The sequence below is a fragment of the Natator depressus genome, chromosome 2, assembly GCF_965152275.1.
Source record: "Natator depressus isolate rNatDep1 chromosome 2, rNatDep2.hap1, whole genome shotgun sequence".
Lineage (NCBI taxonomy): Eukaryota > Metazoa > Chordata > Testudines > Cheloniidae > Natator > Natator depressus.
Genome location: NC_134235.1, coordinates 21,914,863 through 21,930,953, shown reverse-complemented (window position 1 = coordinate 21,930,953; position 16,091 = coordinate 21,914,863). Strand labels below are relative to the sequence as shown.

Below are 16,091 nucleotides of genomic sequence, written 5' to 3'. Positions count from 1 at the left end.
AAATCACTGAGAGCTGAAATCACTAAGAGCTGAAATCACTGAGCACTGTGTCAAGTAGTGGGGAGCCGGAAGATCTAGAGTGCAGTGGTGCTGTTCGTGAGACGGCGAGCTGTGCAGAGCGGAGCCGTTCGCGAGACGGCGAGCTGAGCAGAGCTGTTCGTGGGACGGCGAGCTGTGCAGAGTGGAGCCGTTCGTGAGACAGCGGTGTGTTCGTGAGACAGCGAGCTGAGCCGAGCTGTTCGTGAGACGGCGAGCTGTGCCGAGTGGAGCCGGTCGTGGTGGAGCAGAGCCGTTCGTGAGACGGCGAGCTGAGCAGAGCTGTTCGTGAGACGGCGAGCTGTGCAGAGGGAGCCGGTCGTGGTGGAGCGGAGCCGTTCGTGAGACAGCGGTGTGTTCGTGAGACAGCGAGCTGTGCCGAGCGGAGCCGGTCGTGGTGGAGCAGAGCCGTTCGTGAGACAGCGAGCTGAGCAGAGCTGTTCGTGAGACGGTGAGCTGTGCAGAGCGGAGCCGGTCATGGTGGAGCGGAGCCGTTCGTGAGACGGCGAGCTGAGCAGAGCTGTTCGTGAGACGGCGAGCTGTGCAGAGTGGAGCCGGTCATGGTGGAGCGGAGCCGTTCGTGAGACAGCGTAGCAGAGCAGAGCCCTGTGGGGCAGTCAGCTTCAGGACACGTAAGGTACCCCTTACCTCTTTCCCCCACACACAGGCACATTTTAGCCAGACTGGGGAGTAACACTCTGCAGATGAACTTTTGAACTCTGGGGCTGGACTTTTTGGATTTTGGGTGATTTGAGGATTGCTGGACTCAAGAGACATTTGGGTTCTGGGACTCAAGAACCCGAGGGAAAGGATGTGGCCCAATTTTCTGGGGTGGGTCTTTGCTCATGGTTTGGTTAATGAACACTAGTTGTGGTGTTTTCCCAATTTAATGCTGATGTCGTTTACCTCATGTTATTAAAGATTCTCTACTACACCGAGACTCCGTGCTTGCGAGAGGGGAAGTATTGCCTCTTTGAGGCGCCCAGGGGGTGTGTAAGATTTTCCCAGGTCACTGGGTGGGGGCTTCAGCCAGTTTTGTATTTGCTTTGATGAGAGGGAACCCCTGTGTACTGAACCCGGCCCTTGCTGCTATCAACTTGGCCTGGCAGAAGGGTTACATATAAATATCGAGAGAGAGCGAGAGAGACTTTGTTCCACTGTCCTCAGAAGTTAGTACATTGTAATAAAAAGGCAGGACCAAGATACATGCATAAAACCCCATAAGCCTGTTTCCTGATCAGCCACTCTTATCCCTTGGCTTCCCAGACTCTTCCCTGTACTCTCCCTGCCACATCATGTCTAATCTAAGGCTCAGTCATTTGTTTAGGGCATAGTCCTGCATCGGGGGTGGTGCAGAGCTGTCCAGCTCCAGTAGGAGAACGTCTCAACGCTCATGGGGAGCGTGCTCATTTCTGTGTGGTACAGTACACTCCCCCTTGCGGGCCAGTCCCACTTCATGGGCAATACAGAGGCAGGGCAAGGCCAGGGACCCACCTCCTCCTCACCCACTTTGCTGTGCTAGGTTCCATTGGGTAGCACAGAGGGTGCAGTCCCTGCCCTCCCCTCAGCCCAGGGACTGCAATTCTTTGGTCCTTTTGTGGGATACTTTAGCAGATGATGCTGATGGGAGACATAGCTCAGACAGGGAAATCACTCTCACCTTCCCTTTGGATTGAGAGCAGAGGTTGATGCGCATCGTTCATTGGCAGCTCTCTGGCAGTTAAAGCAGCTGTGATGATGGGCTAAGAAGGGAGCACTATTTAGTCCATTTTGGCACAAAGTGTGATGGCATGATATGGAGTGCTTAGGACGTGGGTTATAGGAGCAGAGGAGGAAGGGGGATTGTCTTTGGAATTCTCTAGCGACACCAAAGATCCCTGGGGGAAACGGTGACAAGATTCTAGAAATCCCTCTTTATGTTAAAGATGGGAAGACAGGCCAGTTTAGATTTAGTTTTTTAAAACAATTTTATTGCATGAGAACATTTTGTGTGATAGGCTTGGCCTGAACCTCATGTCCAGGTAACAGAAGGATTACCTGGCAACATGTTCCCCCACTGTAAAGAAAATAAATGGTGTGGATTTTTTATTGCTAGTGCCACATTTTTTGCATGCTACTTGGAAGCTGGTCAAGAAGGTGACTTCTTCTCATGTTTCTCCCTTTGTGACAGCGGTCTTAGTGTAGCAGTGCCACTAGCAGCTTTCTGAAGTCCCCAGAGATGTCTGATTTGATGGCCTCTGCTAAGGACTTGTTGTATATTTTCTGGAACTTCTCCTTTATTGTTTGAAGGTCAATCTGAAATGGAAAGAATTTTTAGAAGTGCGGATCTGTTTTGCACCATACCTCACTCTTCTAGGTCCTGATCCAAAGCCCACTGCAGTCAGTGGGAAGATTCCGATTGATTTTAATCAGATTTGGATCCAGGGCCTTGGTGGGGAAGGAGTAGGTTCAAAACCGTGGAGCACTTTTAGCTCAAACTTGATATCCTGACTGCTGCCCTTACACAGTGGCTCAAGTTACGGTCTCCTCTGGAAGACACTCATGGGTGGTAAGGAGTGGGGGAGAAATTTCCAGGAATAGAATTTAAAAAAATAAATAGTTTTTGGGTCATACATAACTTTCTGGTTGCTAAGTACAGAGAACCAGATGTTATATGTTAGTCCATAAAAGATGGCATCAATGATATGGGTCATATCTTTATTATGGAGGTTCTCAAATGTTTTCATAGTCAGGCCACAACTTAACAGGGAGAGTGTCCTGGAGACTAATTTCCAGCCCCACCATTCCAATCATATGGATAATCACTTTGCCTCTCCGTCACATGAACCTTTTCCCTTCCTACTTAAGATCACTTAACATCACAGTGGCGACAACAGCTTACATGGAAGAGTAATGTTCAGACACTGTTTATGGAGCTGAAATGTCTTGAGCATGTTTTGTGCTTTGTGAAAAGACTTTAATCATAGTCTGCTTTGGCTCTTATCTTCTTCTCTCCTTCTCCTCTGCCCTGTTTTTCCCATCTGGAAACAGACAGAGCCTGCACCATGTGACTCCCTAGCTCTCCACTGACCATACTTTGGGAACTGCTTCTTTATTGTTATTTAATTAGGATTTTTTTAACAAAGCTCTTTGGGACCAAACAACTTATCTCCCAGTTGAATAATGGTGGCCAACTTTAATCTAGATGTGTTTGGCTCCATTGTGCAATTACTAATGTGTCTCATGCATCGTTCTTTTAAAAAAAAAATAGATTTGGTATCAAGGCTAGAGTCTGTTCTCAGTTTTATGGGTGTAAAAACAGTAATAGCACTGAAGTCTATGGAGCTTCGTTGAATTTAAATTGCAAAACTGACTGAGCACAGAATCTGGTCCTACGACTGTAATTCATTCCTTCTAAATTTCACACTTATCCACCAGAAGATTTGGGGCCTCTCAGATCCCAGCATATCTTACCTCAGCCCGAGTCACGAGGATGCGAATCAAAGTCTCCTCCTCTGTCCCTGCGCCCTTCATTGCCTCATACAGACGGGTGGCAAAGTAGCCTTGGCAATCTCTGGCACATCTCACTAAAGAAGAAAAGTGAAAGGGACCTCATGAGCCTTGTTCAGTTCATATTCCGCACTGTAGCTTCAGTAGGAGGAGAACAACAGCCCTCTTAATTGAAACCTAGACATCCCCAATGTCAGTACCCAACTGGACGTGCATTGTTGTAGGGCCTTAGTCCTGCAACTGGCACTGTGGAGATGCAAGGGTCAACCCATATCATTACAGGTGACAGACTGGAGCCTAAAAGTGAATGTACTGCCCTACAGAGAGAGCATGTTATATAATTGTGAATATCAAAATTGAATAAACATGTTAATGCAAGCACAGAAGGGCTGAAAATGTTGATGTTTATATTCCAGAATGAAATGTATGGGGACACGGTTTTCGTTCTTTTGGCCCGTCTGGAATTCTGCTCCCTGCCAATTTACTCCTGAGTGGGATGATGTTGGCTTACTTCTGTCTCTGAGACCTAAGATCTAGATAGCTCATGCTGGGGCTTAATGGAGGTTCTTCCCACAGACACATGGGGCAAGTCAACATTAATTGGTTCTGTCCCCCAGTGGTCTTTCCGTGTCTCAACCTAGTTCTAACAAAGCAGATTATCACTGTGTTTATACACATAAGAACCCCAATGGCTAAAGTCAAGTGAGAATGAAAACTAGAGAGAAAAGCTATAGACTTTCTTTTTACCAAGAGTGAGAAAGGCCTTCTCCAAATCTCCAGATGTTTCACTTTTAATGGCATCTTCAATGTCTCTCCCCTTCAGCTAAAGAGATAATGAAAAAATTAATTATAGCTTCTGTTTGTGCAGTAATCTATCCCTCTAGTAATAAGAACAGCACTGAGCCACTCCTGTTTCTGATCAGATGGCTTTTAACATGGCAAAAGACTGATTTAGATCATATTGATACCTTCTTTGACTTTAGGGAGTAAGCTTTTAACTACTTTAATCCCCATAGCGGGCAAGGGTCTCACTCCGTCTCAAAGGACCAGATCCTCAGCTGGTGTAACTCTTCCTGGCTCCATTGACATTGATAGAACTATACCGATTTAATTCAGCTGACTCAGAATATGTAACATGCATCCTTAAAGGTAACTGAAACATTTGCAGTAGGTGTTGTAGTGAATCATCTCATGACTTCTTCTTGGGGAGACCTCCAATTGAGAGAGACTGTTCGCACCTCCTCTGTCCCACCAAAGACTTGGATAGGTCCAGACAGTCAAGGTAGATTTTGGTGGGTTGTAACTTATTTTCTTTGGGTAAATGTAGTTTAGAAGGGTCTCAGTTTTGCCTGGGTTCTGTACCACACTGTAGGGAGGAGACAGTCGGGGAGGGAAGGGGAAAATATTTTGAAGTTAAAATCTGTTCTAATTTTTGTGAATAAAGAAAATCTTCTATTTGTAAAAAATGAGATAATTTTCCTCGACTCCGCCTCACAAGACAGGATTCTTCCACTCTGGAATATCTGCTCAAATGAGAGATGGGCAAAACTGGGAATGTTTGGGGTTTGAGTTCTGCAAAACCAGGCTTGATTTGAATCTAGTCTTGCAAATCAAACCCATCAAAATATGGAGAGGATTCATATGTGGACAGATGGCTTTAGTCTCGGGCCCATCGCGACTTCAAATACAGATGGAAAGGATGCAGGTGGGTTTGATTTGGACAACCCGTGTTTGGCTTTTGCTTTAGAAATTCAGGGGATTTCAGATTTGAGGCTCATTTATCGAAACTGCCAGAGTTTGGGTAGTGTTTATGTGTACATGTGTGTAGATAAATGGTTCTGGCTTTGGCCTCTCTAGCCACAAACAAAAGTTTGGAGTAAGTTGTGAATATATTTCCAATAATGCCTTACTAGATTTTCCCCCTCATCAAGAGATGCAATCGTTCTAATCATCTGCTGAACACAGAACAAGTTTAGGAAGGTAAATAAATGCAAGTTCTCGCCTTAAGGCAATCATGTTCAGGCATCAAAACACAGTGACATTTCTTTTTAAGAATTTATATAAAGAAACAGAGAATCATAAAATGGTCCTTCCTAATGGGAAATGTCATCTTGTCCATCCTCCAGCCAGAGCCAGAGAGTTCTGTCTAGTGTGTTCTGGAGTGTTTTGTCCAGTCCAGTTTTAAATACTGCAAGTGACAGAGTTTCTACCACTTCTTATGGGAGATGATTCCCCAGCTACTGCTTCTCATTGTTAAACTAATTCTCAACCTAATGCATTTTATCTTAACTCCCTGCCTTGTAAATAGCTATGAACTTTGTCTAAACAAACCTGAATTTCATTTATAACATTACATAGGCCTCCAACACACTCAACAGGGTTTTGGTTTTTGGCTCTTCATTTCAGTAGCCGGGATGGAGCTGTTATGTTTTCAGCAAGAGCTGTTTATATTTCAGATGGGACTAAGCTGCAAAGTTTAGCTCCAAACATTCCCAAAGTTCAGGTGTGTGTGCATCTTGGGGTTTTGTTTGGGCCCTCTCTAATTTACATATTTTGAGAGAAAAGTGCGTCCACTTAGTCACAAGCGGGACATACCATCTTACCTTCTCCTACATTGTCCTTATTCTCTTCCTAATTATTTCTCAGGCTCCATGGGCTTAATTCCAAAAAATTTGGAAGCCTCTAGTGAAAAGAGGTCCATTTTTTGCATGGGAGAACAGCAAGAGCTAGATTCAAGAGTCATTGAGACTGGAGGATCAGGATGAGAGACATAGATTCCCACCCATCAGATTTCTGCTTCAGTGGAGAGGAGCAGAAAGTGAGAACCTCAAGGTCTTTGGCCAGGGGCCTATTAGCTGTGCAATGTACCCCTTTGCTGAATCTTTGCAGTGTGACTGGGGAAAGGTCACCCTCTCTGTTATTCATAGGGTTGGGGGAAGACAGGACAACAATCAAAAACTTATTTTGCTGGATATTATGGGGCAGATCCTCAACTGGTGCAAATTGATGTAGACCATTCATTACAGCATTTGAAGAGCTGGCCCTATACATATATTGCTAGATGTTTAGAATGTCTGACCTCTCCTTAAAATTACAAATAAAGAATCATATGTTCCAATTGTAAGTAGATCTGCTCTAGGAATTATTTTGGGGATGTTCAATGGCCAGTGTTATGCAGGAGGTCAGACTAGATCAGAATGGCCCTTTCTGGCCTTGGATTCTATGAATGTGTGAATTAATTCCATTAAATTACCACTGAGCTCCAAGCTGCACAATACCTGTCAGAGAACAAAAAAACCAACAACCAACAAAACTTACCTTTTCATAAGCTTGAAAGGTAGCTCTTAGCTGCATGTAGTTTCTCTTTGCTAAGACAACACTGAAAACCAATTCGTCTGTACCCCAGCAGCCTTCCCCTGCCTCAAAAATTGAATGTTAAAATTAACGTTTTTAAATGTTTGGGGTTTTTTTTTCATATTTTTAAAAACCAGACATTGCAGTGAACCCAATGCACCCAATTCTGTTCCCAACCTGCCATTTTATTGGTACAATTTAATGCCATTTTCTTTGGGGTTGTTCAACATTTAGACACCTTAGAAATGCCATAGACAGATAAAGACCATGACAATTGGGGATTTCTCCATTATTTCACTTACTTCATACAGCTCTTTGGCATCTTTCCCAGCGAGCTCTGCATCGATCTCCAGTCCTTCATCTCGGTTAGCCTACAGAAAGGGACATTGTGTTAAAAAAGAGAACACATGCTTATTACTCTTGTACAGTAGAACCTCAGAGTTACAAACACCAGCGTTCCGAACTGACTGGTCAACTACATACCTCCTTTGGAACCGGAAGTACACAATCAGGCAGTAGCAGAGACAAAAAACAACAACAACATAAAGCAAATACAGCACAGTACTGTGTTAAATGTAAACTACTAAAAATAAAGGGACAGTTTACATTTTGTTTTGACAAGGTAAGGAAATTGTTTCTGTGCTTGCTTCATTTAAAGTAAGATGGTTAAAAGCAGCATTTTTCTTCTGCATAGTAAAGTTTCAAAGCTGTATTAAGTCAATGTTCAGTTGTAAAATTTTGAAAGAACGAGCATAACATTTTGTTCAGCGTTATGAACAACCTCCATTCCCGAGATGTTTGTAACTATGAGGTTCTACTGTACTAGAATGGAGCGTTTTCCTTTTTGCCTTCACAAGCTGCTTCCTCATAGTCTTTTTGCTGCCATCTACTGGCCACTGTCTAGTGCTGTATCAACAAATTACACAGGGCTAAATTCTACTTTGGCTTACCTTGTACCCTGCGCAATCCCATTGATTTCAAAGGTACAAATCAGGGCAGAATTTAGCCCATAGTATTTGCTTTACTTCAGAGATGCTAGTTCACCAAGGCTAGTATCCTGCCTTCTGCAACACTCAATACCTGTTGCTTCAGAAGAAGGTGAAAAGATCCTATGATTTACCGACACAGTTGTGCAATGCTGTACAGTGGAGGCCTCCCAAATGATCCCTGACTGTCAGGAACATGTAGCCTTGTAACCCTACAGCTGAAACTTTCTTGCAAGAATAGGGGAATACGGAGGCACGTCTGTCACAACAGTCAATTTAAAAAAAGATTTCCAATACCTGCAGTGAAATGTCGCTTTTGTCACATTTCTATTCCTTAATAACAGTCATGTGGCCCTGTACTCTTCCTCCCTATTTAACAATCAGAACCATTCACTGACACCTGCCTTTTTAGCGTTGCTTTAATTTTCTACAGGAATTTCTGGTAGCACCTATCAAGGACAAATCTATGAATATTTCCTGGTTTGTCCCCCCTGAAAATACACCCAGAGGGGTCAAACAAAACTATTGTGGCTTCCCACATTCTAGAACGGGAATGTAGCTGTCATGTATTTAGCTATGCCACTGTTGTGCCTTTCCTTCCTGTGTGCTGTACCTTTTCATCTCTGTCTGTCTGCAGAGATGGACAGGCGTTTTGTGTTCAGTGCATTCTCTCTCTCACACACACACACACACGTCCAGCTCTCATGGAGACTTCACTTTTGTTCTTGTTTTCTTAATCTAAAACAAAGAGCATTCTGTCTGATATAATGTTTGCTCTGTGTGAATCGAAAAACATAGCAAGCCCCTCCCACCCTTTCTCTGTCTTATCTGTTTAGATTGTAAGCTTTTTGGGGCAGGGACTGTTTCTAATTATGTCTCTGGTACAATGCAACCCTGATCATGGTTAGGTACTCTAGGCATAACCTTAATACACAAAATAAAGTAGTAATAATCCAGTATCTTCAATGGAGGAATAATATTATGCAAGATCTAAAAGCTCTTAGTGAGAATTACCATCAATGGTAAAATATGCCCTTGACCAAAAGAGGTGGGGTGCAAACCGTGAGAATGGCCAAGGACTGCTATGGTCTACAGAACCAGGTGGTAAGTAAGTAAAAGCCCAGCACAACAGTGCAATAATAAAATTTCCCTGGACTGGGGGCAGATCCTCTTTTGTGTCCCTAGGTTTTATACGTATATAAATCTCAGATAGGAAGAGCCAAGGCTGAGCTGTTATTGGAGCCATGGTCACATCCAGCCTGAATTGTACACTTGTCTTTAATTATGACTCTCGATTTGGTTAAAAGGCTGTAAGTATAGATGTTTTGCTGTAAAAAGCCTGTGTGCACAGAACAGATATTTATTATACCTGCACTATCTAGGTGGTGTAGAAAAAAAATGCCTATATCATGTAGGTTTGTAATAGAAATATTCCAACCCTTACCTGTAGCACAGAAACCAGAATCTTTCTTAGGGAGCCACTTGTGTCGCTTTTTACATCAGATTCTAGATCCCGCTCAAAGACTATTAAGAAAAAAAGTCTGTAAGATTTTATTCACTGCTAAAAGGTGAGATATTTTCTTTAAACGAGGGTGTTTTATATAAAATATCACTTACGCCTTTTGTATGCATCCTTTATGTCTACAATTTGCTGGGATAAGCAAAGAAACAAAAAATCAGGTCAGTAACATGCCCATGTGACTTGACATCTTCGGATACCACAGTGGTGTTCCTGGGATTAGACCCCAGATAGAATGATGACATTTAGTGGGAGATATGTAATAGGTCAGATTCTCAGTCTCCACTAAGATCCAAGTTCAGGAAAGTACATAAGTACATGCTTAAATCCATTCCTATTCAGGACAGCAGTTAAGCACATGCTTAACTTTGTGTTTCTTTGATTTCAATGGGATTTAAGCACATGCTTAACTGCTGTCCTGAAGAGGATCACTTTCCTGAGTTGGGCTGGCCCAAATGCCTTTGAACTGCTGCAGTGATGCAAAAGTCTCTTCACACTCCCTTAAACAGGTATAAATGTTGTCATGTGTCGTGATGTATGATGCACCCCCCTGGCATCTGTCCCTCTCTGCATCTCTCCAAAGCCCACTCATATTCTGAGGGAGGTGGGTGCTGGAGGGGTGGGAGGGAACTTTCTGATGTGACTATGATGTTCTTTATCTACATAGCATTTGGGTCTAGGGTGGCCTCTCACGCGGTCCCAGAATACCAGACATTCTGGTACTTCTAGGAATGGCATGGGCCCGCCCCTGCAGGTGAGATACCCCCTCCCCACCTCCCGGTGTGACCTTACATGTGTGGTGTGTAAGGTCATGCTGGCAGGGGCAGAGTGGCACACTCTTCAAAATTCATCCCCCTTATAATATCAGACATAACCACCTGCGTTTTTCTTGCAGTACTAGTTGGGGGACAAACCACCCCAAAAGAGGACTGTCCAATTTATAACATGACAAATGGCCTGACTATTATGGTCAGTTCCTTAAAAAATGCTCCTGACTCCAGTCTGAGGGGGCTGATAGCCTTTTGTCTGCAGCTTCTAGAGGGAGACATACTCCATTCACTTGAGCAGTTCTGACATACCTTCTTCTAGAGGGCAGGGGTGACGTGCGCACTAGTCAGAGCAGTACAGCAAGGAAGATGTATAATAACGGCTAAACACCCACGAACCTTATTGACCCTGGTGCAAAGAATCTCAATCAGCACCAATTCGTCCGTTCCTGCACCTTTCATTGCTTTCCGAAGCTCTCGGGCATCATATTCACATGGACGATCCAACAGAGCCAATGCTGTCTTTTCAAAATTCCCACTTAGTTCTCCTTTCAATACCTCTTCCAAATCCTAAGGAAGTAGCCCAGAAAGTTAATTCATAGCACAGAAAATCTACCCAGAAGAATTGAGAGGTAATGTTTACTATTGTTTATTGATTATTTGTGTTAAGTCTACGGAGTTGTTAACATTTCCTCTGCTAAAGGAAGTCTTCCAAAAATTCAGATCAGAAAAAAGGGAAAAATATCTTTAAATCTATGGGCCTGGTTCTTCTCTCATTGACACCAATGTCCATCAGGAGTCCCTCTATTGATGTCAATAGACTTATCTCAGTGCAAACCACCAGGCACCCCAGTGCCTTGAGAAGGTGAGTTGGGACTACTTGATCCACTGTCTCAAGAGGCTCATGCTATATAGGCAAGAGCAAGGTATTATTACTGTGCATGGTTGTTAAGGGTGATAACACCCAAAAGTTGTGTCCTTTGGTTGGAAATAAGTCAGAAATTCCCAATATCAGTGCCACTGTAACTGTGATGTCTCAAATTGGTCGTTTCAGACCCTTTGGCTCAGTTCTCTAACATATGCTTCTTCAAATACTCACTGTGAAACAAATCCTGCAATCCTTACTCAGGCAAAATTCTTATTGCGCTCGCTATTGGGTTTGGCCTGTTGAAGGATTTTGGGCCCAATACTGCCACCCTTACTGACGTTGATTAGTGACCTAATCTGCAACTAGCTCCAATCAATTACAAATTAAGTATAAGGCCTGCAGGATTTGACCCTATGCATAAAACAGGTGTTTTGAAAGCTTTTATTTTTCTTATATTAAATATTACTCAGGCATTGAGTCTTTCCTTTCAGAAGTCAAGTACCAAAACAGATTTCTGACCTTTTGAACTTTATTGGCAATCTGTAGGTCAGATTTTAGTCTCATGCTGGTATATATCAGCAGTAAATCCATTGAAGTCAATAAAATTACGCTGATGTAAAAGTGGTGTAAATTATATCAGAATTGTCCCTCTGAATTTACATTAGGAAATTTCTGTTGCTATATCAACTACCTTTACCCTTGGTTCAGGCATTCTTTCTCACTGCAGGGGAGGCAAACAAAAATGAAAATGTTTTAAAGGCTCTGGAATTTGAGTATAAATGTCCGGCTCTACTGAATTTGATAAAAATACTTCAAATTAGTAAATGCAGTTTTCTAGAGCTGGTAGAAAATTTTCCAACCAAACAGTTTTCTGTTGGAAAATGCTGATGAGATGAAATTGAAAAATGTTGTGGAAATGTATTGATTTCATCAAAATATTTCCTGGGGAAATTATCAAAATGTTTAGATAAAGTTGAAACATAGTGTTTTGAAAAAAGTGAAATGTTTGTCTTTTAGGTTATTAAATTATAATGTATAATACAATATAAAAAATTGAAATGATAAAGTTGAAACAGAACATTTTTCCCTTATCAAAACAAAATACTTTTGGAATATCTCACTTTGTGAAAAATTTTCAGATTTTGCCCTTTCATCCCGAATTGGGACGAAAACCTATTTTGAAAGCTCAGAATCTCCCAAGGAACAGAAATTCCAAATTTCAATCAGCTCTACTGAGTTCCATTTACCAAGCTATCTGTAAGGCCCAGGATGATTAATAGAATCAATATGTTAAGTGACAGTAATTCTTTCATCGGAAACTAACTTCCTGATTCTGTGTCTTTTAAAAACTGTCAGACACATGGCATTATCAGAAGTGGGGAAATGCAGGGGCACATTTCTAAAGAGCACTTTGTTTAAAACAACAGGGCCATTTCTTTTGAAATACCTTGCTATACATGGTCTTGTACTTCTGTTTTACTTGTTGCCTCTGGTCTGATGATCGATTTGATAGGATTTCAATAATTGCTGTTTCATCTGTTCCTAAAAAATATTAATGTAGACGACGAAATCATTCAGAAACTGCCAGCAGATTTCATTTCTGCTGGGAGAGGAAAAGAGGATCAAGAACTCTCCCTTCAAATTAGTAGAAAATTAGTTTCAGAACATCAGTTGGTGTCAATGATAGCTTTTCTAGCATGTACCATTTAAAAAACGTTACTTTTAGTCTGCAGCCAGAACATAAAGAGAAAGTGCACCCAAACCAATGCCACATAAAGCTAAGATATCATTAGGGAACCAAATCACATGTTTCAAGGAATAAGCTCATCAGGGATCAGGAAGAAATTCCACCCTGTGTACCACTGAATAGCTAGCCAGGTGTATTATTTGTTAGGGTTTGGAAGTTAGCCTCCTTTGAAGGATCAGATACTGACTGCCTCTGGCAGCAGAACACAAGTGTGCCAACAGTCTGACCCAGTATGGCACGTTCCGTGGGAAGTTAACCTATTGAAGATAATTGGAAAACACTCACTGTCTTCAGCAGGCGCACGAACTGGTGTATAACAATGTTGATTCTTGCTCCCTTAGTTACTTTGATCACAGATGGCTATGACATACCAGGGTACAGTCCAGATCAGGCGGGGCTGTGTCACCCTTGCCTTGCAACCTTGGGTGTCTTACAATGCCTTGCTGAAGGAGCTCCCACCTGGGCCACTCATAAACAGTCTTCCACCATGCAAGCCACACCCTGAGTATGTGTAACTGCAGCCTGCCAGTCATACCTGGGTTACAGTCTGGCTCTCAGCAGTCTTGGTTATACTGCAGGGTGACCCTAACAAACCCCCAGCCCCAGATTTCCCCCCAGGGAACTATGCCTTGTACTGCCTGCCCCAGCCCTCTCCTGGACAGTGCAAATATTTTAAGTTCATTATTCCTTTAAGGGAATAATATGCAGGTTTATTATCTCAAGTAGTTATTCAGACACTTCAATTTAAACACACTGGATTGTCTGAAACAGTAAAACAAGTGTATTTACTACAAAGAGGAAGATTTTAAGTGAGTACAATTAATGAGGCATACAAGAAAAATAAAGATTCATAGATATCAAGGTCAGAAGGGACCATTATGATCATCTAGTCTGACACTTACTAATGCCTAACTTAAACTATATCAGATTCAAGCAAAGTTTCTCGCCACATGCTTTCAGCAGTCTTACTGACCAAGCACTGTGGGTTAGGACCTTTCCCCCAGAATCCAATGATTGCTTACTTTGTCTCTTTAGGTGCAGTGAATGTGATGAGCCCAGCGAGAGAGGGGGGTTCCTTGGAGTGTTTGTCCCTCCTTTTTATAGTTTCAATTCCCCTCTTGAAAAACATTTCCAGCTGGGCACTAGGAGACAAAGAGTCTATGTGGAAGGATGTTCCCTGCTGTTTTTTTCTCACCGGTTTGAGCTTTCTTTGTTTCCCTCCCTGCCTGATGACTGTGTTTACTGCTTAAATGAAAATTAAGCAAAGCACATATTCCTTTGTTAGGACAGACCTGTTTGCTAACTTCTGTTTTGGCAGGGCTGTGAGGCTTGGAACATGTATTAATAACTCACCAGACAGGGGAATTTTATAACTTCACATACAATGTTGCCACACGTTTTATCAGGACGATACCGACCAGCAAATTCTGAGTGTTTAAATCAATGGTTCTCAACCTTTTCTCTGCTGCCGCATACAGTGATACCTTTAATTATTTTGAGGCACACCACCATATCTCCAAATGAACTTGCCCTCTTATCGCCTCGGTTTAAGCTGTTTACCACCCTTACCATTCACAGCTGGCAAGGGCTGTGTGTTGGGAGGGTGTAGCTCAAGGTGCAGGGAGTGGTTAACTAGGGGCTGTGTAGAGAAAGGAGGGTAGTTCAGGGTGCAGGGGCTAGCTAGAAGCTGTGTGCAGAGAGGGGTAGCTCAGGGTGCAGGCAGGGGTGTAGCTAGGGGCTGTGTGCTGGCACGGGTGTAGCTCAAGGTGCAGGGAGGGGCTGTGTCTGAGGGGGTGCTGCTGCTGCGGGGCTCAGCCATGCGCTCAGTCCTTTGTTGGTGTGGTGGAGACAGCTCCACTCCTTCTGAGCATGTGCGCACCAGCCCGGGCCATGCCGTCCTACACAGTCACCGTGGCCACTGGCATCCAGTGGTTCACGGGCATTGAGGAGGACATACCTGAACCTGGAGGGTGAGGTGGCCATTACCCAGCTCACATGGGGAAACTGATCTGGATGCACAGAACGCCTGGTGTCACCACTTACCCCCTGCTCCTGAATGTTCCTCCATGCCCCCTTAAGGGGCCCTGGCCAGCCTGGGCCTGGGGAGGGAGCAGGGCCAAATCATAGAATATCAGGGTTGGAAGGGACCTCAGGAGGTCATCTAGTCCAATCCCCTGCTCAAAGCAGGACCAATCCCCAACTAAATCATCCCAGACAGGGCTTTGTCAAGCCTGACCTTAAAAACTTCTAAGGAAGGAGATTCCACCACTTCCCTAGGTAACGCATTCCAGTGTTTCACCACCCTCCTAGTGAAAAAGTTTTTCCTAATATCCAACCTAAACCTCCCCCACTGCAACTTGAGACCATTACTCCTCGTTCTGTCATCTGCTACCACTGAGAACAGTCTAGATCCATCCTCTTTGGAACCCCCTTTCAGGTAGTTGAAAGCAGCTATCATATCCCCCCTCATTCTTCTCTTCTGCAGACTGAACAATCCCAGTTCCCTCAGCCTCTCCTCATAAGTCATGTGTTCCAGTCCCCTAATCATTTTTGTTGCCCTCCGCTGGACTCTTTCCAATTTTTCCACGTCCTTCTTGTAGTGTGGGGCCCAAAACTGGACACAGTACTCCAGATGAGGCCTCACCAATGTCCAATAGAGGGGAACAATCACGTCCCTCGATCTGCTGGCAATGCCCCTACTTATACAGCCCAAAATGCCATTGGCCTTCTTGGCAACAAGGGCACACTGTTGACTCATATTCACCTTCTCGTTCACTGTAATCCCTACGTCCTTTTTTGCAGAACTGCTGCCGAGCCATTCAGTCCCTAGTCTGTAGCGGTGCATGGGATTCTTCCATCCTAAGTGCAGGACTCTGCACTTGTCCTTGTTGAACCTCATCAGATTTCTTTTGGCCCAATCCTCTAATTTGTCTAGGGCCCTCTGTATCCTATCCCTACCCTCCAGCGTATATACTTCTCCTCCCAGTTTAGTGTCATCTGCAAACTTGCTGAGGGTGCAATCCACACCATCCTCCAGATCATTTATGAAGATATTGAACAAAACCGGCCCGAGGACCGACCCTTGGGGCACTCCACTTGATACCAGCTGCCAACGAGACATGGAGCCATTGATCACTACCCGTTGAGCCCGACAATCTAGCCAACTTTCTATCCACCTTATAGTCCATTCATCCAGCCCATACTTCTGTAACTTGCTGGCAAGAATACTGTGGGAGACTGTGTAAAAAGCTTTGCTAAAGTCAAGGAACAACACGTCCACTGCTTTCCCCTCATCCACAGAGCCAGTTATCTCATCATAGAAGGC

At 43.6% G+C, this 16,091-nt stretch overlaps 1 protein-coding gene across 1 annotated transcript in view; it reads right to left on the bottom strand.

Moving 5' to 3' along the window:
- Positions 1 to 2,094: 2,094 nt before the first annotated feature.
- The window catches only part of ANXA13 (annexin A13), a 57,619-nt gene continuing 43,622 nt past the window's right edge, over positions 2,095 to 16,091 (bottom strand). Inside the window, exons 3-11 of the mRNA XM_074943885.1 lie at positions 12,467 to 12,561; positions 10,551 to 10,721; positions 9,483 to 9,516; positions 9,310 to 9,389; positions 7,182 to 7,250; positions 6,844 to 6,945; positions 4,273 to 4,348; positions 3,490 to 3,602; positions 2,095 to 2,331 (exon numbers count right to left, since the gene is read on the bottom strand). Coding sequence (XP_074799986.1) covers positions 2,212 to 2,331; positions 3,490 to 3,602; positions 4,273 to 4,348; positions 6,844 to 6,945; positions 7,182 to 7,250; positions 9,310 to 9,389; positions 9,483 to 9,516; positions 10,551 to 10,721; positions 12,467 to 12,561 — 860 coding nt within the window. The 3' untranslated portion in view covers positions 2,095 to 2,211. The remainder of the gene's footprint in view (positions 2,332 to 3,489; positions 3,603 to 4,272; positions 4,349 to 6,843; positions 6,946 to 7,181; positions 7,251 to 9,309; positions 9,390 to 9,482; positions 9,517 to 10,550; positions 10,722 to 12,466; positions 12,562 to 16,091) is intronic.